This window comes from Globicephala melas, chromosome 10, assembly GCF_963455315.2.
Source record: "Globicephala melas chromosome 10, mGloMel1.2, whole genome shotgun sequence".
Lineage (NCBI taxonomy): Eukaryota > Metazoa > Chordata > Mammalia > Artiodactyla > Delphinidae > Globicephala > Globicephala melas.
In genome coordinates, this window is record NC_083323.1 from 48134489 (window position 1) to 48162331 (window position 27843).

At 40.7% G+C, this 27843-nt stretch overlaps 1 protein-coding gene across 1 annotated transcript; it reads left to right on the top strand.

The window, feature by feature from the left end:
• The first annotated feature begins 1920 nt into the window (after positions 1 to 1920).
• On the top strand, positions 1921 to 19900 carry IL26 (interleukin 26). The gene is made up of 5 exons (XM_030866935.2): positions 1921 to 2091; positions 2177 to 2233; positions 2407 to 2541; positions 19254 to 19319; positions 19407 to 19900. Exons 1-5 carry the CDS (start codon positions 1921 to 1923, stop codon positions 19491 to 19493), a joined length of 516 nt encoding a protein of 171 aa, XP_030722795.1. The 3' UTR covers positions 19494 to 19900.
• The last annotated feature ends 7943 nt before the right edge of the window (positions 19901 to 27843 follow it).

Below are 27843 nucleotides of genomic sequence, written 5' to 3' on the forward strand. Positions count from 1 at the left end.
AACAGCACCCACACTGACTTTCTTTATCAATATTAGCAATTTGAGTTGCACTTACATTTTGTTGGTACATATCAGGGGCCCCCAAATTTTAGTTGCTCAAGGCAGTATATGGCTCCTGGAAGTATTCTGTGTGGTGCTTTTATTGTACCCACACAGTGTGTTAATAGGCTGTATAATTGGGCAGATTTTAGGTTTGGTGGCCATATAAGCAGTTTAGTCTCGATTGTCCTATGTCTACCCACTCAGGGTGCTTATGTTAATCCCACGCCCACTGAAGGCATTTGGACTTTTGATTCCTGATGTTCACATTCTTTTGTCTAAAAGAACTCTGAACAGTAAGTATTACTCTGCTCAAAACAAAACAAAACAAAAAACCTTAGGATATTTCATGTCCCAGTTCCAACACCCTTTAAGCTAATCCCAGCTAAAAATAATTCTTCCTTTTCCCGAATTTCTATAAAACTTCAGTGATCCTCACTTTGCAGTCTTGATCAGCTGTCTTCTGTCGTAGCTCTTTAGGAGGGGTTCCTGTCTTATTTCAGAGGGAGTGTCCTTTATCAGCGGAGGTGCTCCTGTGGAAATGATGCTTGGGCTTGTCAAAGAGATCCGCTTATTATCTGAAACAGCCAAAAATACTTCCATGTGTTTGGACCTTTTACTTTATACTTTCTCTTTGCTCCTTTGCCAGCCCTGGTTGCCTTGATTTAGAAATCAGTCTTGGGTTCTGATGCTTTATTGACGCTGCCTAGTTTTGATGAATCACTTACTCACAACCAGAGTCCTCGTGTTAACTTGCCTGGGATGATGTTGGCTCCATTCATTCAGCGCTTTGGTGACTTAGCTCTGCTTCTCAGTATATGATCCTGAGCTGTGTCCATGTCTTATCCTGGGGATGCTACACGAAAGGAACCATATTTATCACCATGGGAAGAATTGGGACAGAGTTGAGGATGGGAGTCCTGCTTTCGTACGTAGTCCCCTGGTACCAAGCACTGTTCTTTGTAGACAGATCCTTGATAAAAATTTGTTAATGGAATAAATGAAGAAACAAAGCAGTCATAGTAGCATCTCATGATGTGGGAAGGGAAGTACAATTCATCTAGTGCTGAATATGCTTCTTCTTTACATGAGGCATCGTGGTAGGCATTGAGGATTCAAAGATGAAAAGGTAAGGAGTTGGCACTCTCCTGGAAGTCTAGAGTTAAAGAAAAAGTGTGGGTGGTCAGCTAGGACAGAGATGATAGAGAACCTATTAAATTGTAGGTCTTAATCCCGGGTCCAGGTTCAAAAAAGTCTTGAATATGTTGGGGGGGGTTGCAATTTCCGAGCTGGAAAAATTCTTGAGGACTTGGGTCTTGATGCCAGGCTGCAGGACGATGGCTTCTGAGGGAAGAGGGGGGCAGGTGAAGGATCTGGCAAAGGCTAAATGTCAAACCCCTTTGAGGTCATGAGCAGGTTTCCCAGGGCTGCTCGTTCTACCTTTTGGTCAAATTTTCCTGGGCTACTTGTTAGAAAAGGAGATTTTTTTCATATTTAAAAAAAAAAAATCACATGGCATCCTGGAGAACAAGTTCTCTTACTAGCATGACATGACTTTTAAAATACTGAAATCTGTTGTGAAGTGCAGCGGAGGTTCTGAATTCTTTTGGGAAACAGGGCCCCAACCTTACTGGTAAATTTGTGCTTTTACTTAAGATCACAGATGATGTGGTCAGCGTTTTTTGATTATGAAGCAAGCTCTAAGAAAATAGAACAACTGAAGTGATCTTCCTCTCTCTAAACTGTAAGTTATCTTTCACAGCATCTCATTGGAGAGGCAACCTTGAGGGCTAAAGTAACTAGGTTATCCTCTCATCTAACCAACACGAGTAACTGTCTGGCTTCCGTGAGTGACATGAGCCCAGAGTGGGGTGGAGGGAAATGTGGATGTATTGCATTTTGATGTCTGGGTTGCTGTTTGTCACTCTGTCTCTTGCCATTGCCAAGCACAAGCAATCTTCCTTCGCCGCAAGTTGCTACCCAAGGGGAACACTGTCCCAAGCTGTTGATACGCTCTATGTCAAGGCAGCAAGGCTCAAAGCAACAATTCCAGTAAGTATTAGGCTCTGCTTAGAATGATGACCAAAGGGACGTTTGAAATTCTGGATAAATCTTATTTCTCTTTGTTTTATTGTAGGAAGATCGCGTAAAAAAAGTACATTTATTAAAAAAGAAAACAAAAAAGCTATTTATGGTAAGCCAGAGGGTCTTTTTCTTTCTCACGTTTCTACTTGTTGGATGCTTTTATTTCCTTGCATTTTATTTTTTCCAGATGGTCATGAAGTAATAATCGGGGGATGCTTCAGTGTCATTTTACGAAAGTTACTCATAGTTTACCTTATGCAATTTATTCTATCTTATTTATAGAAAAACTGCAGACTCCAAGAACAACTACTGTCCTTTTTCATGGAAGATGTTTCTGGTAAACTCCAATTACAAGTTTGCAAGGAAATACACTTTGTGGAAGACTTTCACAGCCTTAGGCAGAAATTGAGCCACTGTGCAAGTATGCATAGCAAATAAGGTGAATTTGATCCCAGACATCTATCCAGAAAACAGCATGTAGGAAGTTGTCTTTACTCAAAGAGTGGGTAAAGGGGTTTTCTAATTGTTGGCTTGTAGTCCAAATGGAGAGTCCATCACCAGGGAAACAGTATCAAATAACTCTGTATAACTTGTAATGCCACTATGTATTATTTCTTAAGGAATGGCACAGAAAACATGTTGAAGAGAGCTAAAGTGACAGGAGGTGCTTCTCAAATGAATATCTGTTTTTTCAAATCATTCTCTCTTTATGTGACTCCTAACTCATTCATTCATTCATTTAACAAATATTTCTTAAGCACCAACTATGTGCCAAATGCTATTCTAGGATATTTTCTTTCTCTCTCTTTTTCTCTCTTTCTCTCTCTTTTTCTTTTCTTTCTTTCTTTCTTTCTTCCTTCCTTCCTTCCTTCCTTCCTTCCTTCCTTCCTTCCTTTCTTTCTTTCTTTCTTTCTTTCTTTCTTTCTTTCTTTCTTTCTTTCTTTCTTTCTTTCTTTCTTTCTTTCTTTCTTTCTTTCTTTCTTTCTTTCTTTCTTTCTCCTCCCTTCCTTCCTCCCTCTGTCTTTCTTTTCTTCTCTCTTCCTGTCACCTCCTCTCTTTCCCATATTGATAAGAGCTTTTAGATTGATTTTTTAATCTTATTTTCATATAAGTTTTTAGAGTTGTACCCTGTATAAGGCAAAGTCTCAATCAAAACAAAATGAAAAAAAGAAATGTGTCTTCTTTGGTACCTAAATTATTTGATGCCGCAGTGTGGTTGCTGTCACCCTAAGCAATGGGGAATTAATTAAGAAGGTAAAAGTGAACACACTTTTCTGTAAAAGCATCCACAATATTAAAGATTGGTACAGAAAAACAAAACAAAGCAAAACAACCAGGCCAGGGTCTGTGCAGTATTAGTTGGCTTGCTTGTGGGAAGTGTTGAATCTTTTCTGTGACATTGTTTGGGCTCCAAGTATGCTTTCTCAAGCCTCCTGTGGTTGTACTTAAAGGTGGTACAAACTGGGCTGTGGGCTGCTGATGACTATCACAGTCCTGGGGTTGCCAGAAGGAAACGAGCTTTCTACCCTTGGGCATCAGGGCTACGGGAACTTGAACTCTGGGCAGTTGCGAGTGGAGTTTTAGTGTTTAAGAGTTAGGGCATCATTTTCTTGTGGTCCATGAAAGTACTCAGTAACCCAAATTCCAGTCTATAGTGCAGAGGTATTTCTGTGAGGGTGAGCTGCTCAGTTAGGTAAAAAAATTCAACAAATTTATGTTCTCTTTGCTTAGTCTGTGTTTAAGTTACGTCCTTGTTTGGGACTTGGGTCGCATAGTTTTCCATGAACTCTCCTATTCCATTAAAATAATGACAAGCATAAAAATTACAAACTGGTACCTCTTGGCAGAACACGGAGAGAATGCTCTGGGCCAGTTCCCTTGCCTGAAATAATGGAAACGTCACCACTTATCTTTGGTGTATTCTATACTTAACTTATAAGGTCATCTTATTAAGACAGTGAATAGTATAGTCTCTCTTTTTTTTAATAGATCTCTATCGGAGTATAATTGCTTCACAGTACTGTGTTAGTTTCTATTGCACAACAAAGCGAATCAGCCATATGCATACACATGTCCCCATATCCCCTCCCTCTTGAGCCTCCCTCCCATCCTCCCTATCCCACCCCTCTAGGTCATCACAAAGCACCGAGCTGATCTCCCTGTGCTATGCGGCTGCTTCCCCCCAGCCAGCTATTTTACATTTGGCATTTGGTAGTGTATATATGTTGATGCTACTCTCACTTCGCCCCAGCTTCGCCCTCCCACCCCGTGTCCTCAAGTCCATTCTCTATGTCTACCTCTTTATTCCTGCCCTGCAACTAGGTTCATCAGTACCATTTTTTTTCTTTTTAGATTCCATATATATGCGTTAGCATACGGTATTTGTTTTTCTCTTTCTGACTTCACTCTGTATGACAGACTCTAGGTCCATCCACCTCACTACAAATAACTCAATTTTGTTTCTTTTTATGGCTGAGTAATATTCCATTGTATATATGTGCCACATCTTCTTTAACCGTTCATCTGTCAGTGGACATTTAGATTGGTTCCATGTCCTGGCTATTGTAAATAATTCTGCAATGAACATTGTGGTACATGATTCTTTTTTTTTGTTTTTTGTTTGTTTGTTGTTGTTTTTTTTTGCTACGCGGGCCTCTCACTGTTGTGGCCTCTCCCGTTGCAGAGCACAGGCTTCGGACGCGCAGGCTCAGTGGCCATGGCTCTGGGCCCAGCCGCTCCGTGGCATGTGGGATCTTCCCGGACCGGGGCACGAACCCATGTCCCCTGCATCGGCAGGCGGACTCTCAACCACTGCGCCACCAGGAAAGCCCCCCATGACGCTTTTTGAATTATGGTTTTCTCAGGGTATATGTCCAGTAGTGAGATTGCTGGGTCATTTTGTAGTTCTATTTTCAGTTTTTTAAGGGACCTCCATACTGTTCTCCGTAGTGGCTCTATCAATTTACATTCCCACCAACAGTGCAGGAGGGTTCCCTTTTCACCACACCCTTTCCAGCACTTACTGTTTCTAAATTTTTTGATAATGGCCATTCTGACCGGCGTGAGGTGATACCTCATTGCAGTTTTGATTTGCATTTCTCTAATAATTAGTGATGCTGAGCATCTTTTCATGTGCCTCTTGGCCATCTGTATGTCTTCCTTGGTGAAATGTCTGTTTAGGCCTTCCACCCATTTTTAAACTGGATTGTTTGTTTTTTTGATATTGAGCTCCATGAGCTGTTTGTATATTTTGGAGATTAATCCTTTGTCTGTTGTTTCATTGGCAAATCTTTTCTCCTATTCTGAGGACTGTCTTTTTGTCTTGTTTAGGGTTTCCTTTGCTGTGCAAAAGCTTTTAAGTTTAATTCAGTCCCATTTGTTTATTTTTGTTTTTATTTCTGTTACTCTAGGAGGTGGGTCAAAAAAGATCTTACTGTGGTTTATGTCAAAGAGTGTTCTTCTTATGTTTTCCTATGTTTAGAGTTTTATAGTGTCTGGTCTTACATTTAAGTTTTAAATCCATTTGGAGTTTATTTTTGTGTATGGTGTTAGGTAGTGTTCTAATTTCATTCTTTTACATGTAGCTGTCCAGTTTTCCCAGCACCACTTTTTGAAGAGGCTGTCTTTTCTCCATTGTATACTCTTGCCTCCGTTATCAAAGATAAGGTGACCATATATGCGTAGGGTTGTCCCTGGGCATTCTATCCTGTACCATTGATCTGTATTTCTGTTTTTGTGCCAGTACCGTACTGTCTTGATTCCTGCAGCTTTATGGTATAGTTTGAAGTCGGGGAGCCTGATTCCTCCAGCTCCATTTTTCTTTCTCAAGATTGCTTTGGCTATTTGGGGTCTTTTGTGTTTCCATACAAATTGTAAAATTTTTTGTTCTAATTCTGTGAAGAATGCCATTGGTAGTTTGATGGGGATTTCATTGAATCTGTAGATTGCTTTGGGTAGTATAGTCATTTTCACAATATTGATTCTTCCAATCCAAGAACATGGTATATTTCTCCATCTGTTTATGTCATCTTTGATTTCTTTCAGCAGTGTTTTATAGTTTTCTGAGTACAAGTCTTTCGCCTCCTTAGCCAAGTTTACTCCTAGATATTTTATTCTTTTTGATGCAGTAGTAAATGGGAGTGTTTCCTTAATTTCTCTTTCTGATTTTTCATTGTTAGTGTGTAGGAATGCCAGAGATTTCTGTGCATTAATTTTGTATCCTGCAACCTTACCAAATTCATTGACTAGTTCTAGTAGTTTTCTGGTGGCATCTTTATGATTTTCTATGTATAGTATCATGTCATCAGCAAACAGTGACAGTTTTACTTCTTCTTTTCCAATTTGTATTCCTTTTATTTCTTTTTCTTCTCTGATTGCCATGGCTATCTGCACTTTTGGTTGGAATGTTCTATAAATATCAATTAGATCTATCTGGTCTGTTGTGTCATTTAAAGTTTGTGTTTCCTTATTTATCTTCTGTTTGAATGATCTTTCCATTGGTGTAAGTGGGGTATTAAAGTCCCCTATTATTAATGTGTTACTGTTGATTTCTCTTTCATGGTTGTTAACATTTGCCTTATGTATTGAGGTGCTCCTGTGTTGGGTGCATAAGCATTTATAATTGTTATATCTTCTTCTTGGATCGATCCTTTGATCATTATGTAGTGTCCCTCCTTATCTCTTGTAACAGTCTTTATTTTAAAGTCTATTTTATCTGATATGAGTATTGTTACTCCACAGTAGCATTTCTACTGTGGCCTGAGGTTCTCTCTTAGTCCAGTGGTTCGGCCTTGGAGCTCCCACCACAGGAGCTTGGGCCCGACCCTGGCTCATGAACCAAGATCCCACAAGCTGCGTGGGGTGTGAAAAAAAAGAAAAAGAACAATAACAAAGTAAAAAATAAAATTAGACTAGAAAACTGATGTTATATGTTAGAAAGAGTATAAAAATAAAAATATAGATGAATCAACAACTGGAAGGTACATCAGTACCACAATAGTAAAAAAGAGTAGGAGGGAAAAGAAAAAAGTGGGGGGGGAAGGCCTTGGCTGTGGAGGGCGGGGCCTAAGCAAGGGTGAGGTTTGGGTGGTGGGCGGGGCCAATGCTCAGGACCCACAGGGCTGGGAAAGGACCTGGGGGATGTGCAGGGTGGGGCTTAGGCTCAAGGAACAGAAGGGGCCCAGGCGTGCCCCCCAGCCCTGGTCTCAGAGGGCAGGGGACCTCACCTGGGAGCCCAGCAGGCTTCCTGGGCTCGAGTGGGTGGGGCAAACACCTTCCTCTCCTCTCCTGCTCCTCTGGTCTGGGAGGGCCCCTCCCGCCCGCCTCTCCGGATCTCCCTGGCCTCCCTCCTATGCCCTCAAGGACCCGCGCGGCCTGGAGGGAGCTTTGGAGGGCAGGGAACTGGCCTGGGAGCTCAGCAGGCTCCCGGTACCCAAATCAGTATAGTCTCTTTATTTAAGTTGAACGATTATGTAATTTTATATTTCATTTTACCACCAGCTGATTAGGTCATTATCATCCCCAGTAAGAGTTTTCACCATGAAAAGACTTGAAGAGGAGAATAATCCATTGAAGGACTTGATATTGGGGTAAATAATGAGACCTACGGCGGTCACTGTAGGCCAAAATGTAGTCTTCCTAAGGAACAGTGAGCTGGTTTTGTTTCAGTATCTGGAGACGAGGATTGTCTTCAGAGACCCCATCCCCCCACTTTTTAAAGCACCTTCTGTTTTTCTTTTTGCTAGTGTCCTTCGTTCCTCTGTGCAGGTGCTGTCTCTTGCACTAGCCATACAATTTAATGTAATATTATTCTAAATGAACTTTGGTAATGATGACAAGGCACTAGAAATCCTTGCCTGATACAGTACAATATATCTGGACACCTGGAACCAACAAAAGCCATGTCTGTTTTGACCATTGATTTGGTTCTTCAGTTCAAATAGCTAGAAAACACATAATAGTTATAACCTAAACCAAAAAATGTTCTAGATGAAAAACTTAGAAAACATAGAGCTATCTAGGAACTCTGGTTTTCCTTGATTTGTTTTGGGAGAAGTTATTTCCTGAAGGGACCTTAATCTGTCAAGAGATGCTTTTTTCAATGCCTTGGACCACAGCGTGATGGGAGCAGGCGGTACCTCTCAGGCTGGTCGTGGAGGCTTTCCAAAGCGGCTGGCTCCCCCTTGCGGCCAAATATGAGCACAACCACCCGCAGCGCCACCTAACTGGGCTTTCCTTCCTACGTTCTCCCACTCCAAGACAACCCTTGTTAGCTTCAGTTACTTTGTCTCACAAGCTAAGGCATTTATGTGCTGGAGTAAACCAACCACCTCTGTGAAACTGTAAAAAAAGTCTAGGATTAGCCTGAGCTTTAGAAAGTCTCCACAGACATTGCTTTAGGGAAATAGGTTTAATTTTAATAATAGGCCTTGCATTTAATCTTTCTGCCAATTATAAGTTTATATTTTTGGCCACAGAAGCTTGTATCTGTTTAATATAAATTAACCGAGCATTTGCTCTGTGTGGAATTCTAAATTAGTGGTTGGGGCGGAGTTTAGGAGGGAGACGTTATAAAATGTGAAGTAGGTGACATTAATTTACATGTGATATTTTCTTTTCTTCTTTTTTGACCATTTGCTTTAATTCGGGGAGACAGGGATACAGGCAGCTTTCCTAAGCAGAAGCAGCTGTGCCTTCCACCAGATGTGTAACTGTCATATTGTTTCTCTTTTCTCTCTTCATTCCAGGGACCTCAGGCTATAATTAATTCTTGAATATGGCAATGAATCAAAGCTTTGCAAGTTACAGAAAACTTTTCTCCCCCTTCCCAATGGTTCTACTGGTTGCTTTAAAGCTCTCCTCTCTCATACTGTTTCTCTAACCATCTGAAACTTGGGTGGACTTTCTAGGAATGGATTCCGAGACTAAATCCATGTCTTGGTCTATAGAATTTGGAGTTGAAAAATAAAAATAAAACCAGAAATAGCATCTATAACCCAATCTGGGTCATCTCATTTTTTACTGGATACAGACACCCCCCTAGATGTGCTGATTCTGAGTCAAGGATGACTGTACCGCAAAAGGCAAACAGGTCGCTCTCATTTCCATTTTTGTTTTCAACCTCTTCCCTTTGTTCCCTCCATCCTGGAGATGGTAACTGCTTCCTGCATTTACTGCCTCTATGATGTCTCTCTTTACCCTTTTAGTTGCCTAGTTAACAACTTTATATCTAATTAACTGTTCTTTAAAAAAATGAATATAGTCATTGAATATATTTATATTCATGAAGCATGTTTCCATAAACAATATGTCAGGAAAAAATAACTTATGAAATAATTTGAAAGATGTGTCCATGAAGAGTTTTTGAAAAAGAACATTTTAATAAGAAAGCACTAATGAGGAAAATATTTTAAAACGATTAATGATGAAGAAAATATTCATGAGAATATTGCTCATCTTCCCTCTCTCTGCTGCTCTGGTTGGACTGTTCTGAGATGTGATATTTTCTTAGTCAAAAAGGGACACTAGGGTTTCCCTGGTGGTGCAGTGGTTGAAAGTCCGCCTGCCGATTCAGGGGACACGGGTTCGTGCCCCGGTCTGGGAAGATCCCACATGCCGTGGAGTGGCTGGGCCCGTGAGCCATAGCCGCTGAGCCTGCGCGTCTGGAGCCTGTGCCCTGCAACGGGAGAGGCCACAACAGTGAGAGGCCCGCGTACCGCAAAAAAAAAAAGGGGGGGACACTAAATATAGTCAATATAGAAACAGCCAATACATAGAAAATAATTAACACTTTTTGTATTTCCCCTGTTGCCCTTGCTATTTGGGGTATTGTGGGAAAAATGAGTAACACAGACTTTACCCTCTAGGAGTTCTGCACTGTGTGTGTGTGTGTGTGTGTGTGTGTGTGTGTGTGTGTTGGTAGGAGGGTTCTAGGCAGAAGGAAGGGGATGGCAAGGTAACTTCACAAACAATTATAAGAGGAAGAAAGGAAAAGCACCATAATATTAGTGCTAACAAAGCCCTGGGGTTTCAGAGCAGAAATACTAGAGTCTGGATGGAGCAGGTAAGTTTTCAAGAAGGAGGGACTTTGAGAGGGGCCCCGAGTTCTGCAGGTTCTATTTCTGTAGAACCTCGACACGTTTCAAAACTGGTCCAAGGCTTCTTCCATGATCTGGAAACAGGAGGAAATGGCCCAGGCCCTGTTTCCAAGACCCAGAATTCTAGAATAATGCTTTGGTTATGTGAGGCTTTAGGATAAATAGGATTCTGAGGGGTTGATTAAAAAACCAGTGTTGCATTTATGATGTTGCTTCCAGAGCTCTAGACAGTTAACTTACATACAGAATTTTGGCATATAGTAATTTGTTTAATGTGTTCACTTACTTGGGATTTGAATTTATGCCCGCCATAAGCATTGGTGTTTGCTCTTCTGAAAACCAGCCCCCCCAAAAAAACTTGTAAATAGCAAAAAACAGCAAAATTTATGATACAAATTATGATACAAAATCTATGATACAAATTCTCTATAGCTTAGAGAATCCAACAATTATTTATTTTGTATCTTAATAATTGTAGAAAATATTAAGGAGTAAGGATTACTACAGCCTCTTTATAAATTGTATATAGTATTTTTAAAATACTCTGATTCTATGTGGATGTTTTATTTTTGGTGATACTTTTTTTTTTTTTTGCGGTACGCGGGCCTCTCACTGCTGTGGCCTCTCCCATTGCGGAGCACAGGCTCTGGACGTGCAGGCTCAGTGGCCATGGCTCACGGGCCCAGCCGCTCCGCGGCGTGTGGGATCCTCCCGGACCGGGGCACAAACCCGTATCCCCTGCTTAGGCAGGTGGACTCTCAACCACTGCGCCACCAGGGAAGCCCATCTGAGCACTTTTAAGGTAGGCTAAGCTAAGCTATGAAGTTTGGAAGGTTAGGAGTATTAAATGCATTTTTGACTTACAATATTTTCAACTAACAATAAGTTTATCGGGACTTAACCCAATCGTAAATTGAGGAAAATCTATGTATGTGTTATACTCTCTAATGTCTGACTTCTTCCACCCAGCATAATTATTTTGAGATTCATTCATGTTATTGAGTGTATCAATTACTTCTCCCTTTTCACTGCCAAGTAGTATTCCATTGTAATGATATACCACAATTTATCTATTCATCTGTTGATGTCTATTTAGTTTTTTTTCTCCCAGTTTTTCACTATCACAAATAAAGCTGCTATTAATATTTATATACAAGTCCTTGTTTGGAGAGATATTTTCATTTCTCTTGGGTGAACACCCAGGAGTGGAATGGCTGGATCATAGGTTAGGTGTAGGTTTAACTATGTAAGAAACAGCTAAACTGTTTTCCAAAGTGGTTGAATCATTTTACATTTCTACCCGTAGTGTGTGGGAGTTAAAATTGCTCAGTATCCTTGCTATCACTTCATATGGTCAGTGTTTAAAAATGTTAGCCAGTCTAGCTGGAGTGTAGTGGTATTACATTGTGTTTTCAATTTGCACTTCCCCAATCATTAATGAGGTTGACCATCTCTTGATTTACCTATTTACCATCTATATATTGTCTTTGGTGAAGCGTCTGTTCAAATATTTTGCCCATTAAAAAAAAATGGATTGTTTCTATGTCTTGGTTATTGTGAATAGTGCTGCTATGAACATAGGGGTGCAGGTAGCTTTTCAAATTAGAGTTTTCTCCGGATATATGCCCAGGAGTGGGATTGCTGGATCGTATGGTAACTCTATTTTTAGTTTTTTGAGGAACCTCCATACTGTTCTCTGTAGTGGCTGCACCAATTTACATTCCCACCAGCAGTGTAGGAGGGTTCCCTTTTCTCCACATCCTCTCCAGCATTTGTCCTTTAACAGATCTTGTAGTACAGTTCTACTGGTGATGAATACATTCAGTTTTTTATGGCAGAAAAAAGCCTTTATTTCCTCTTTCTGTTTTAAATATATTTTTTCTGAATATAGAATTTGGGGTTGATAGGTTTTTTTTCCAATACTTAAATGGTGTTGCTCCATTGTCTCCAGGCTTGTTTCTGACAAGAAATCTTCTCCCATTCTTATCTTTGTTCTTATGTCATATCTTTTTTTTTCTGGCTTTCTTTCTTTTTAAAGATTTTCTCTTTATTACTTGTTTAAAGCAATTTCATGATAATGTGCATTGGTTTGTTTTCTTCATGCTTTTTGTGCTTGGAGTCAATTGAAATTCTTCCGTCTGTGAGTTTATAGTTTTCATCAAATTTGGAAGTTTTGGGCCATTATTTTTTAAGAAAATATTTTTTTCTGTACCTCCTTCTATCTCTTCTATTCTTGAAATTCTAATTTTCATATACATGAGGCCATTGGCAATTGTCCCACAGCTCTCTGATTCTGTGTTGTTTTCCGTGTTTTTCTGTGTTTCATTGTGGATAGCTTCTATTGCTATATCATCAAGTTTATAAACCTTTTATTCTGTAGTATCTAATCTGCTTTAGTCCCATTCAGTATATTTTTCAACTTAGCCATTGTAGTTTTTATCTCTAGAAGTCTGAATTTGGTCTTTTTAATATTTTCCCTTTTCCTACATAACATGATCAATCTTTCTTTTAGCTTCTAGAATGCACTATATGGCCTCTATTTCTATGTTAGCAGACATTGATAATCATTGTTTTGATCTATTAATTCATAAAACTGAAAAATGATGCTTTTAAGATTCTATTACGCCTACTTTATTTATAAGTGGGGCTAATTCTGTAAAGAGAACTTACCCCTTACTATTTGGCTGTCCTGAGGAACTTATCATATAAAACAGGCAGAATAAACATGTAATTCTTTTTCTTTATTTCCCACTTTTGAATATAAGGAATTGATTTTCTAACATTCTTCCAGGGTGATCAATGAGTTGTTATTTTCTCTTAGTTTCATTATTAACTCATGGATTTAAATTATTTTTTATTTTTGAGAAGTCTTTCTGATTCTGTAAGCTACCTGCCTTTGGGATTTCTTTATAAGTCCACTAAGACTGGCGTCTTTTCGAGCCACTCTTAAGATACAAAACTACAGTGATTTTCGTGGTAGACTCCAAGGTCTGGAATCCCAGTACCACTGTATTTGAATGTCATCTTATTGTTTCTGAGAACATTCTAAGAATTTTGCAGCACCTAATAAAATATTACATATTTCCACACTCCTAATGCAGGGTGCACAGGTTCGATCCCTGATCGGGGAACTAAGATCCCACATGCCACAGGCAGGGTGCAGCCAAAAAAATAAATATATAAAGTCACACAGATCTGTGCTTAAATGCTGAAAAAAAGAAAAGAATAAAATGGATAACCTATATAGCACAGGGAACTCTGCTCAATATTCTGTAACAACCTAATTGGGAAAAGAATTTGAAAAAGAATAGATACATGTATAAGTGAATCACTTTGTTGTATACCTGAAACTAACACAACATTGTTAATCAACTATACTCCAATATAAAAGAAAAATTAAAAAAAATATTAGTCTGATTTGGGTAATTCAGGTGTATAACTGTTTAAAGAAAAAAGTTATGGATAACATAAATATATTTATTTTTAATCTTTGTTAACCACGGTATTTGCCCTAATGGTATTTGGAAAGTTGGTATATGTTAGAAGACATTTTAAAGATTCTTATAGAACTCAAGACTCTCAGACTTGAAAGGGAACTTAATAGTTGCTTAGTTGAATTCATAAAATAATTGGCCTAATTGCTAGTGATCAAAGTTGAAACTGAAAAAAATTACATTAGCTTTCAAGATTTCATCATTTACTTTAATTAACATTTTAAGAGCCTGAATAGTAATTGGTAATTAAAGAGCTCCATTTCTGTACATTAATTGTATGTAATTAATTTTAAAGTCTGGTAAGTCTTGGCAAATAGAATATTTGTGTCTCCAATTCCTGTAGGATGTTTGATAAGTAATTTGTATCCTCAGTTGCAACGAGCTTATCAAGCTGTGAAGCACTGCCAATTACTTAGCCTTATAATTTCAAATATTTTAAAAATTGCAATTGATTGAACTGATAAACAGAGTAGGAAGTGAGACAAACTCTGTTTTATTCTTTCATTAAGTGCAAAGTCCTAAACCTGTTTTCAACAATACCAATAATCTCATCTTGTTGTTGTTAGAAGAATTAAGTAAGGTAATATATCAAAGCACCTAACAAGTAGTAGTTCTGTAAAATTGTTACTGTCTTTTCTTATTGCTTTCCATACACAGAACACTAATTTTCTTCCAATTACATTTTCTCAACAATTTTCAACGGAGTGGTTCTCTTAAACAATCAAGTACATTTTTAGTGCCTAATGTTAGAGTTTTATTTACAGTATTACTTTAACTGAAAGATAAAGAGATCATTTATGAATCATTGGTTTTAATCTTGGTAAGTATATTTTCTAATTATAATATTATAGAATCTCTTTTCTGACAAATTCCTTCCTTGGTTAATGATATATAACTTTTCTGTCAAAATTATGGGGCATAGCTCTACCATTTCATGTGAAAAATTGCATGGATTCATTCTTTTTTTAAATTGAGGTATAACTGACATATAAGGTTGGGGTTGGGGTATAATTGACATATGAGGTTGGGGACCATATCATAGATAATTGAACCTGAGGATTTCAGCTGAGACCCAAAGGGTGTGTAAATCATCCCTGCTCTCTCCAGCCTTGGAACATCGTGCCTCCTCTACCTACTTGTCCCTTCTTTCTGCTTCTCCCACTCCATCTTAGTCACCCTTCAAGATGCAGCTCACTTGTTTTCTCCTTCTGGAAGTCTTCTGGCATCCCACAGTTGGGTTGCCTCTGCTCTGTCGCCAGAGCAGTTTGTTTGTTTGTTTTAAATCACAGTATTTATCACTTAGTATTGTAATTTTGCTTCACTGTCAGTAGATTATGAGCCATCCCTTGTGCCCCAAGGCAATTTTCACCATGAAAGTTACTTTTATAAATTAAATAAATCTCTGCTATGTGGGCAGAGACAGTATTTCATGCCTAGCGTATAGTAAGCATGCAATAAAAGTGTATTGACTTAATGATGAATGATTAGCCTGTTGCTTTGTGTTTGTTATTCCATGACTATCTCACACTTTTTTTTTTTTTTTTTTGAACCTGTCTCTGGTTATTCCAGCCCTACTAATAAATTGCCTCTAGTCTAGATCGTGTCTGCTTTTTTTGAGTTTGTCAAATCATTCAGCCATTCTTAGAAAAAAACTGCTGCCCTTTGGTTGTGCATTCTGCTTTCAGCAAATGGAACTATATACGCTGAAATATAAGGTAAAGGAAATCATTCTTTCGTAAATTCCCCCTTCCAAGCAAAGCAATCTAGATTACAGCAGTAAAATCAGGCTGTCCTACTAGGTCTGTAGACATATTTACAAAAGTGAGGAAAATGAAAACCTCTTGCATCAGCTCTTTACTAGGAGTCAAGGTGCTAGAAAGAATCCCATAAACCCATGGAACTCTGGTGGCAACATTGGCACTGTTAAGTGATTTTTTTTTGTTGTTTTGATTTTTGTTTGTTTGTTTTTTTGCCCGACCTTGTTTTTCTCCTTTTCTACTCTCCTTGCTCTTCTTGGGGTAGCTTGTACCTTAGATGAAGTCAGAAGCCTTTCTTGTACTTCCCACCATGCTATGGGAGACGCTGCAGACCCATGTTCTCTGGGCAGAGGGCCTAGTCAGCAGAAATGCCTTAATGATATTCAGCTTCTGTAACGTCCAGAATTTGGGTGACTTCTTTGGTATCCCATTTTCCGTGTGAAATCTTTAAACCCCAACACAAGCGTATCTGATGCTGTGCCCTGTGACTTGCTGATTTGGTGCTTTGTGATTGATCTTCGCATCTAAGAACTTTGATCGAGTGTATTGGAATCAGCAGATATTGATTCTCTTTGTGAAGTCATCTTTGTTTTCCCAGTTGCAAGATTTGGGCCAATTCCTTTTTTAGTATTTGACAGTTTATTAAAATAAACCTTTTTCCTCCATACGGATTTTTTTTTTTTTTACATCTTTGTTGGAGTATAATTGCTTTACAATGGTGTGTTAGTTTCTGCTTTATAACAAAGTGAATCAGCTATACATATACATATGTTCCCATATCTCTTCCCTCTTGTGTCTCCCTCCCTCCCACCCTCCCTATCCCACCCCTCCAGGCAGTCACAAAGCACCGAGCTGATCTCCCTGTGCTATGCGGCTGCTTCCCACTAGCTATCTACCTTACGTTTGGTAGTGTATATATGTCCATGCCAATTACTTTTATATTAGATAATTTCTGACTAGAAGGATTTAGCATCTGATCAAACTCTCCATTTAAAATATAATGGGCAGAATTCTCTAAATTTTTTCCATAGCTACTCTACTTTGTTGGAACTAGACTTGGTATTTCTAGAATTTGCTTTTGCAGTTCCAATCTGAAAAACAAATGAACAAAGGGAAACACACGCGCACACACAAACGCACAGAGGATTTCTTCTTTTGTTTATTATCACATTGTCCATTTTCAGGTTGAAATCTCTCTCTCTCTCTCTCTCTCTCTCTCTCTCTCTCTCTGCCAATCAGCTTAGTCTTTTAGAGGCATTTCCAACATTTCCCCTGGACTCTGGAGTCAGAATACTTCAGATCTCAGCTCTGCCACTTACTATGTGAAAATAGGCAGAATTTTAACTTCTATGCTTCGCTTTCCTAATCTATAAAATGAGGATAAAAATAGTACTTACCTCATAGGGTTGTTGTGAGGACTGAATGAGTTAATATCACTAAAGCCTTCAGATCAGTGCCTGATACATAATACTAACAAAATACATGTTGACTGCTATTATTTTTATCTAACAATCTTCTTAGTAGTTCTGTCGTCACATGAAGGGGAATTGGGATAAAAAGGAAAGCTCCTGGAACTGCTGGATTTTTTATCTTCTAATATGGATCTTGTATTTTGTTGATTTTCCTGTCCACCACTATTCTATTCACTAACTCTGTTTTGCTCGTTGTTATGTCTTGAGTGCCTAGCACACGATCGGACACTTAGTAGACACTTCATGAATGCTTGTTTAGTGAAGGAATGAATTCCTTCTTAAAGTATGCTCTGACACTGGCTGCCTGCATTGTTTTTGCCTCACAGGATCTGGTGTGGGAGGAAGTGTCCTCTTAATTCACGACTCTTCATAAAAAGGAACGAAACTGAGTGATTTGTAGTGAGGCGGATGGACCTAGAGTCTGTTGTACAGAGCTAAGAAAGTCAGAAAGAGAAAAACAAATACCGTATGCTAACGCATATATATGGAATCTAAAAAAAAGAATGGTTCTGAAGAACCTAGGGGAAGGACAGGAATAAAGATGCAGATGTAGAGAATGGACTTGAGGACCCGGGGACGGGGGTAGGGGAAGCTGGGACGAAATGAGAGAGTGGCGTGGACATATATGTACTACCAGATGTGAAATGGATGGCTAGTGGGAAGCAGCGGCATAGCACAGGGAGATCAGCTCGGTGCTTTGTGACCACCTGGAGGGGTGGGATAGGGAGGGTGGGAGGGAGGCACAAGAGGGAGGGGATCTGGGGATACATGTATACATATAACTAATTCACTTCGTTATACAGCAGAAACTAACACACCATTGTAAAGCAATCATACTCCAATAAAGATGTTAAAAAAAAATCCATGGCTCTTATCACAGGGAGGTCCAGCACTTGTGAGTCCTGCAGACTAAACCTTCACCCGAATATTCTGTGTCTGCAACTCTTCTGTGCCTCATCATGAAAGCCCCTTTCCAGGAAGAATCTCTTCCTACGCGGGGTCTGACCTGAAGGTAGAGTCTCCATTTGGGCAGAGTCATGACAACATCACCACCTTTAGGCCCGGGCAACAGCATTCAGGAGATAACTGTCAAATCGTTTCAGTTATTTTCTCTTGATAAGAGAAAGACCTGAATGTTGCCCCTCCCCTGTCCCCTCTTCTCCTCTGTGTTCTGGTCTAAAGGGACCTGTGGGCCGTGTTTTATTTGTTTTAATAGGTGTTGTCATTTAGCTGCTTCCATTTCTCGAGTTTTGATTACGTATTATCTTTATTGATGCACCGACACTATTTCATCACAAGGTCAGGACATCCTGGGACACCTTGGGCCTTGGTTTCCTTTTATGTAAATTGAGAACAATTGAACCATATAATGTCCTTGGTCAATTCCAGTGCTAAGGTTTTATGAGTAAAACCTAAGTAGATAAATTAGACACTTTCACCTTTTTATTCCCTTCCCTTTTCTCTATTTAACCTTATGGAAATTTGTGGAGTAAAAAAGATGATGAAGAATTTCCTCCTACTTGACTCCTAAGCAATTCTTGTGCTCAGATGGGGTTTGAAAATTCACCTCCTCAAAGGAGACTGGTAGTTCCCCCCCTGCCGAGGTACAAGCCATCTTCTCAAGACATTAGTTTGCTCCTCCTCCTAATTTAGAAACTAATATTAATTTCCTGGTGCTTTCTCCTGGCAATCAACACCTGAATATTGTACTGTGCAATGTATATAACAGCAAGGGTGATTTTTCAAAAAATAATTTTTTTTCTTGTCATTCTCACATCTCCTATGCTTCCCATATCTCTCTTGCTGCAGCCATGCTTTCTTTCTTTCAGTTTCTGGAAAGCACTAGGTCTTTCCTGCCTCAGGACATTTGCACACTTTTCACTCAGGTTACCTGAGTTATTCTCTCCTTTGCATCCTCCCCAAACCCCTATTTTCTTTCTTCACTTCCTCATATAGCTGGCTCCTTCTCCTTTTCCAGATCTTAATTTAAATGTCATTCCTTGAAAGAACCATCTCTGACCACCCAATTGAAAGCAGCTGTAAATGCCTATCATATATTTTATGCATTACAAACAGCTTTAATTGTAATTTGGAAATTTAAATTTTTCATTTGTTTTCTTATTTATCATCTCTCTCCCCCATGAAACTATAAGCTCAGTGAGGACAGAGACAAGGTACTATATATTTGCCAGTGTATGTCATGCCCAGCACATTATACCTGCTCAAAAAATGTTGGTTGAGTGAGTGGAAGAGTGAGTATTATTAGCCCTTTTTCAACAATATTTTCTGTATTTACTTCTGATTTCTTAGATTTCCTGTGCTTCATCAGCTAGAGAAATGAAATCCATTACCAGGATGAAAAGAAAATTTTATGAGGTAAGTATTCCAAATTCTTGTCTTTGAATGCTTTGTTTTTTAAAATGTGAAATATTTCTGCTTCTAATATTTCCACTTTATCCGCAGATTGGAAAGAAAGGAATCTACAAAGCCGTCAGTGAACTGGCTATTCTTCTTTCCTGGATTAAACAATTTCTGGAAAGCATTAAGTAATGCAAGAAGCCAAGTGGATTGATTTGACTGTTATTTTGAAATATAATGAGAACAACCAGAAATCAGTTTACAGCAGTGTATTTCCTTTTTAAAATTTTGTACATAGTACTAACAGCAAATTAGATGATTCAGAATAGACTAGAGGACTTTAATGTAATAAAATTTTGGAGGTAAGTAAGTTGTCACTAATATGCACATTTTCTGTATTTTCAAAGAATGTTTTCAGCCTGAACATGTTTTGTCATTCCCAAGTGCATTGCATGAGTTTAATCTAAAGGCGTATAACCAGAATTAAATCATGTAATATTTGTGCATAGAAAACGACAGATTTCTGGGATACAATATGATGTTATTGAGACTTACATAGATGCCGTGTATATGATTACTGTCTACTTAAGGGCTTGGTGATTATTAATTATGCCCAGTGTGAACTTAGCCCCTAATAGATTTTGATTTTAATGAAATAAGCTGTGTTTCTTTCTCCTGGACGTCCTTTTTAGGACAGTATGCTAGAATTTCCTTGAGTACAATGGCTAACTACCAGATCAAATCAAATAGGACACACATGTAAACTAACTGCTTGGAATGGTTTACTAGAAACACCTTTGACAGATAACCCAAGCTACACAGACTACAATGCACCAAGTTGAAGTGATGCCGACGTGATTATGTTCCTTCCGGGCGCCATACAATTAAGAAAGTTGGTGGAGGCCAAATAGAAGTCTGAATGGCCGCTCAGAGTTCACCACAGGAAACTTCCCTTACTATCTAAAAACCTTACCCACACAGCTAGCCCTTCAGCTGAATGAGTCATATTGCCTGACCATTGTTTTGCATTAAACGGATCCTGCCTCGGCATTGTAGGCACGGGCAGTTTCAGACAGCAATTTGTGTGATGGCCAGTTTGCTTCCACAAAGCACCCATTGTGCCTCTGCTGCGCACAGACAACACCAGGACTTGGTGTTTTGTGATATGAGTAGGCGGGGCTTCCTGAAGGCCTTTGTGGATTTCATCCTTGGAAGCTCCTCTCTACTTTGCTTTCCCACCATCCAGTTCTTTTCAATCACATGGTCATTAGTCTGTTCACCTGGGACTATCGTCTCTTGGTTTATCTCATAGTCCAAAATTACCTCTTTGTTCTCTGCGCTTTCTCCATTCTGCCTTCCCCAGCAACACTCCACGGCTCCATGTCTTATCCTACTGGGGACCTCATTGTTACGCAAATCCACAGGCAGGGAAACGTGCCGTGAGTGGAGGGGATTGGCGGTGGGGAGACTGGGGGACTCTGTCTTCTTTTCGTGCTGTTGATTTAGGGCTTCCCAGTGCAGGCTCCTAGGCCATCAGTAATGGGGCAGCCTTCTTTGTTGAGAAACATTTGGAAGAGCTGGCATCTTGGGGATCAGGAATCTACCTCCTGGCTCTCCCCTGGACCTGAGAGGAAGTGGTGCACCCACGGCCTCTCATTGCCCCACTTTCAGGGCCCTCGGTGGTTTCCAGGATCAGGCACCCTCACAGCTGAGTTTGTGCCGTACTTCCACAGAGCTGGGAGTCTCCATCTTGGTTACAAAGCATTCTTACGTGTTCCATTACTGAGGGACGCCGGGTATTAGAGGGGCTGTGAAATGTTCATTTGCCAACTTTAGGTCCTTAAGGATAAAATTTTATCTGTGTTCCACAGTACTCTGGGGTGATTGGATTCAATGTTTTTATTTGTTGGATTGTTTCCCAAATTCTTCCGTTTGCCCAGAAGAGTCAAAAGGCTGCTGAAGCACAATAGGAATTTAAACATCATCACTGAGCAGAAAACCAACATCCACGTGCTGGTGCCTCTTCACAAAGGTTTTTCAGATACCAAAGGAAAAAGCGTGGTCTTAGTGTGTTTGAGTAAAGACTGGTATTCTGAAAAGGCAGTTAAGGAGGGAGAAGCTGTTGTCCTTGTGCACAGGGAGGAAACCGTGTTTGGTGGGATCACCGTGGGTTCAGGGTGAAAGCTTCCCTCTGATTACAGGTCCCACTCTGGACCTTACCAGAGCCAGAGATGGCTGCATTTTGGGAAATGGCGGCATACCCCCAAACACCCACGAGGTGCTCTATAATCCCCAAGCCCTTCAGCATTCATAGGAGGAGATTCCTTCTAGCAGATCCCTCCTGGGTCATACCTAGGAGACTATGTTTCCTATTAAAATGTTTTGTCTGACAGCATATAATTAGAGTTAAGGGCATCGAATCTGCTCTTAACACAGGGAGAGCAGAACGAGCCTGAGTACCTGTGAGTAGACTGGAGTGGTGGACACAGCCCTCAGTGTGGTCCAGAGACCCGCTTAGTCCCAACTCCCTCCAGGTCATCCATACAAAACATCAACCTCCGCCCTCATCACTTTTCTCTGAAACACTTCTCTCGCACTGGCGTGCTTGTACTGACTTGTTTGTTTATTGACTGTCTCCGCCATGTCAGAATAGAGGCTCTGCGAGGCAGGACTTTTGTCTGTTCTGTTCTCTGGAGGGTCCCCAGCACCCAGATCAGGGTCTGAACGCGGGGCACTACATCAGCACATGGTGAACGTGTGAGCTCTTGAGGGCATGGACCGAGGCTTTGGCCCTGCTGCTCTTAGGGTGTGTGACCAACGTCAGGCTAGTTCACTTCCTGGGCCTCCGTTTCTGGATGGATCCTGATTGAAACTAGCTACCACGGGTGATCTGTACAGATATCTGCAGAGTGGGGGACTGAGGTCTTTCTTTACTCCAGACACGTGCCCTCAAAGGACCTCACACACACTCTTCTCTCCCACCACCTGCCCCTACTACCCCGAGCCCTGCTCTGCCTGCTTCATTTCTCCTGAACCTTTATGATTTTATTGAAACATCATCCTGTTGTTAATGGTCTCATACACTCTTTACTTCTTCACAGAACCTGTCATAATTATAATTCTTCTGTAGATTTAATATCTGTTTCTCCCTCTAGGCTGTCCCTCTCGGATTCACTGCAGTTCTGCTCCTCATACATGGTAAGTGCCCAAAAAATATTTGTTAAGTGAATAAAGTAGTAAATTGGACTGGATAGCCTCCAAGGTTTCTTTCAGCTCTGGCATTTCTGCTGCCATAATCTTCACTGGTTGGCATGAAACTTGAAGACTGTGATATAACAATGTTTTCCAACCCAAGTCCTCTAAGAACATCTATGTTATTATTTACATTAACAAAGAATTTAAATCAGCATACTTTTTTACTTGCCCCAAATAAGAGGTAACTGTAAATACATATATGACTATTCAAATAGGTCATTCAACTTAAACAAATACGTTCTCAACTAAAACATGTTCACAGGTGTACCATGTAGAATCATCTTGCAAAACCCAGGTGGAGTGTGCTTCAGACATTGGGAAACACTGCATAGTAATGAATTTCCACTGCCTCGCTCTGGTCCAACTTAGAGAAATAGTTGGAAATTCGAACTTGATCATTTTAACCTACCCACAGAGACCAGTTTAGAAGAAGTCAAGCCACGATGTTTAGGTTTCAAACAGGTTTCAGAGCGCCTGTCATTGTTTCCAGAGATGGAGGTATGAAAGCACGCTCACCCAGTCAGTCATTCCATGGGGCCGATGACTATGGCTCTCCACAGGGGATGCTGGGATGGCAGTACAGCCCTGCTCCTGTCCTGTCAGCCCACCCTGTCCAGGTAGCCATGGTCCACGCGGCTTCCCAGGGAGGGAAGCTATGGGAGTCATGGTTAAGGAGGCTTCTCGAGAGGTTACACACGGTGGATGGAACAAAAAGCGAAAGCTCAGTCAGGCTGACGGGAAGGAACAGCAGAAACTCTCAAAAGCAGATGCGGAACTGTGCTGTGGATTACCACACACCCTAAGAAGTCAGGAGGATCGATTCCTTCACTAGGACTAAGAGTTGTTCACTAAAAACTAAAATGAAAACCAATCAATTCTGTAAACATTTACTGAATGCTTCCTATCTGCTAGTCGTGTGGTCATGGCTGAGGTCATAATTATCAGTAAAACTCATAGTTTCTTTTAGCAATTTAGGATCTAGGAAGGGAGATAGGAAGGTAAACAATCACACGGTAGAATATAAGCAGTAATGGAGCTATGTAGAAGGTGCAGTGGGGTGGAGGTCGGACACACTGCACTAAGGAGGTGAAGTTTGAGGTAATTTAGCCTTGAAGACTCTGCTCAGGTGTTGCCTCTTCCAGGAAGCCTTCCTTGATCTCTCCTCCCAGCCCCAACTCCCAGGCTGTGTTCTATGTCTCTTGCATAGCATAACGTTTACCACATCGTATTGTAACTTTCTATTTGCTTCCTTATCTCTTCCTCGAAGACACAGAGTAAGTCTTATTCAGCATCATGTCCTCAGTGCTTAGCATGGTGCTGTCATATAGCAAGCATTCAGGAAGTATTTTTGGAATGGAATGATGGACAAAAAAAGTGGCCGTGAGGCTGGAGAAGGGAAATGGACTTGGGAGATATTGAGGAGGTAAAGCTGATAAAACTCAGTGAACAACTGGTTGAGGAGGGATTGGTGCTGAGGAAATAGCCTAGGATGACTGTAGGGTTTTACATTTTCTACGGATTTGTAGTAAACCAGGACTCAGAAAAATAAACTTCAGTGAGATTCTAGTATCTCCTTTGGGCCAACAGAAATGCCTTGAAATTTGGACTTCATAGGAGCATACAATCGCACAATTTGAAAGGACCAGTGAGAGCGCATTGTCAACTTTGCGTGTTATACTGGCATCTTCTTTATAACACTGTTCCCATCTAGCGTATGCTTGACCCCTTACAATTAAGGAAGACCACCTCCTGGAAAAGCCCCCTCTCTCTCCAAATAATCTTGCCTATCAGACAATTATTTATATTGATCTGAAATCTACCCTCCTGAAATTTGTCATATATTTTTCCTAGTTCCAAAACTTGGGGTTTAGAGTAATTGTGACCCATCTTCCATAGGACAGGTGGGTTACTTAGGAGGTATGTTGGGGGAGGGGAGACTCAAAGGTTCAAGCTGGAAGTTACATACACCCTGTGTGTGCACAGACCAGGGCCAGAACTTAGAGTCACACCCAACTGCAAAGAAGGTGGAAAATGCAGCCTTTATTTGGGGTAGCCATGCATCCAGCTAAAAACTGAGGGTTCCATACTGTGAATGGGGGGAGAATGGATATCAGGTGATGCAGCCACACATTAAATATTTGCAGACATCCATCATTTCCTTTTGTTTCCATCTCAGCTTCATCATCTCCTCCCACCTAATCTCTTCTCCAGTAAACAGCTTCGTTTTCCCACCTGTTCTCAAATGGCATGGTTTTGTGTGCTTACAATAGTTAAAACTTACTATCTTCCAGTTGAATCCGCAATTATTCATAATGAATCCTTGTTGAGTTCTCGGGGCCATGTTTTCTCGGCGTCATCCCCTTGCTTCTCTCTTTTATACTTTATTAGGGTTTTTAAAAATTATAAAAATAGGGGCTGGAAGAAACTGCTGCTGCAGGAGGCCTGGGTTTAGGAAGAGCAGCGTTAAGTACATCATGGAAATTTTATCCCATGAAACAAAAACCTTGGTCTGAGTTCCTGTTAAGAGGAATTCCACAGAGAAGAAATTCCTGGAGCATTTTTTCAGAACAATGGTAACAGCCTCATTTTTATTGCAGAGGAAAGCCTTGGGTCATCCATTTAAAAAAGTCACACGGGCTTCCCTGGTGGCGCAGTGGTTGAGAGTCTGCCTGCCGATGCAGGGGACATGGGTTTGTGCCCCGGTACAGGAAGGTCCCACATGCCGCGGAGCGGCTGGGCCCGTGAGCCATGGCCGCTGAGCCTGCGTGTCCGGAGCGTGTGCTCCGCAACGGGAGAGGCCGCAGCAGTGAGAGGCCCGCGTACCGCAAAAAAAAAAAAAAAAAAAAAAAGCCACACAACTATGACATGGGAGTATCCCACTTCCTGGAAACAGTCAATAAAATCAATTTGCAGGAAAAATTAAATTCAAGGTGAAGAGTACAGAGCAGCCAAGATGGCAGAGTAGAAAGACCCTGAGCTCATCCCCTCTCACGAGCACACCAAAAGCACACCTATCTGCAGAACCACCATGGATGAAAAAGATTGGAACCTACCAGAAAAGATCTCCTGCAACTAAAGACATAAAGAAGGAACCACAATGAGATGGGTAGGAGGGGCAGACTCGTGATATAATCAAATCCCATACCCACCCCCAAGGTGGGCAACCCACAAACTGGAGAATAATTATATTGCAGAGGTTCTCCCACAAGAATGAGAGTTCTGAGCCCCATGTCAGGCTCCCCAGCCTGGGGTTCCGGCACCAGGAAGGTAAGCCCCCAGAGCATTTGGCTTTGAAGGCCAGTGGGCCTTAATTGCAGGAGCCCCATAGGACTGGGGGAAATAGAAACTTTGCTCTCAAAGGGCACACACAAAGCCTCATGCACACTAGGACACAGGGCAAAAGCAGCAATTTGATAGGAGCCTGGGCTAGACCTGCCTGCTGGTCTTGGAGATTCTCCTGGAGAGGCAGAGGAGTGGCTGCAGTTCACCGTGGGGACATAGACACTGGTGGCAGACGTACTGGGGAACATTCAGCCCTGTGAACACTGCTGCTGCTGGTGGCTGGGATCTTGGCTCATTACTGAAACACTATCAAGGCATATAAAGAAAAAACAATTATATGGTTCTACCTCTGTATCACCACCTTCCCAAGTGAGCCAATGATGATGGTTTGCTAGAGCTCTTCCCACAATTTTTCTATTTTCATCAGCAACAACAATAATACATATTATGTACACACACGCACACACACACACACACACATCTTCCCCTTTTTTAGAAATAAAAATGGTATCACACCATTTATTCTACATTTTAACTAGGTCTTTCCACTTAACACATCAGGGATGTCTTTCCACGTATGTATATATTATATATAAGTTCATTTTAATTAGCTACAAAATCTTCCATGGAATGAGTACAGCATAATTTATTCAACCATTCCAGTTTGTTGTTTCATTTTTTTGTCCATATAAAACAGGCTGTGACAAGCATCGTTGTATGTATATCCTGGTCTGTGCTTTTATTTTTATAGGAATACTTTCTAAAAGCAAGATTGCGGGGTTAGAATATATGCTAAATACTGGCAAATTTTCCCCAGAATATATGCTAAATACCAGCAAAATTTCCCCACAACTCTTCCATTGTTAATTTCTCCCACATTTTTGCTAGCACCGGATATCATCAATATTTTTCCATTTTTGCCAGCTGATGGTTGAAAGTGGCATCACGTGGTTTTAGTTTGCATGCCTCTGACAACTTGTTCAATAGATCATCTTTTCCTATATATACTCCAACATTTTCTTTTTCTGAGATACATACCCCCAAAATGTCAGGCCATTTATTCAATAATAAGTTTGAAGCCTTACCCAAACCTAACTAAAAATAATACATTTTGATTGGTTTTAACATTTCAAATAATTTAGTAGACGCATGCCCTGGATAATACATTGTGCTTCCTCTCTACCCTGACAAAGTCCGCATTGTCAGCCAGAGACTGCAATGTGGATGGCTTCTGCCTGTGTGCCCCAGCTGAGACTGGGGAGTGCATCACCCCATCCCTCTGCTGCTCTGGGTGTGCAAGGGAGAGGGAAAAGCCCAGCCTAAATGTAGGTGTCTGCATTTGCTGTGGGAGGGTAGAGGTGGGGACTCAGAGTCCTCCAGGGGTAAGGAACTCCCGCAGCTTGCTTTTTCAGCTCCTGTCCAAAGCTTCGCCCAATTCCATCTGCTCCCCACCCCCCAAAACAAGACAGCCCATCGTGCCAGCCGATTTGGGATGAGTCATGCTGGCTCCACTTTCCCAAGAACAAACTCTGATCCCTGCACTCCCAGAAGCCTTTGAAAACCAGGGCTGGTAAACTGGGGTCCTCCAGGGCCGCATGCCTCCCCCTCCATGAAATGTCTTCATGCGTCACTGGTTTTATGTTTTTAATAATTAGGAAAAAATTCTTCCTAAGTAAAGGTAGTTGGTACAGAAAAAAAGTGTCTAAGAGAGGTGGCCAGCCTCTTTAAATTTCACACCTCCTACCATAGCCCTCCACATCCGTTTTTCCCCTCTCCATGGTACACTCTTATATAACTTACTTACATATTATTTTTACTTAGTGTCACCTGTCTCCCTCTACTAGAATTTAAGTTTCATGACAGGAGGGATTTTTGCATGATTCATTTACTGTTGTGTCTCCGGTACTTAAATGGTGCCTTATCCAAGTAGGTGCTCGATAAACTGTTGTTGAATGAATAAGTAAGTGAGAGAGTGAACGGTGCATTCAGAGAGAAAGGGAAGAAA

Coding starts and splice junctions, on each gene's coding strand:
- IL26 (XM_030866935.2), top strand. CDS start 1,921: ATGTGGATGTATTGCATTTTGATGTCTGGGTTGCTGTTTGTCACTCTG. Junction 2,092..2,176: donor GGCTCAAAGCAACAATTCCA/GTAAGTATTAGG, acceptor GTTTTATTGTAG/GAAGATCGCGTAAAAAAAGT. Junction 2,234..2,406: donor AAACAAAAAAGCTATTTATG/GTAAGCCAGAGG, acceptor TCTTATTTATAG/AAAAACTGCAGACTCCAAGA.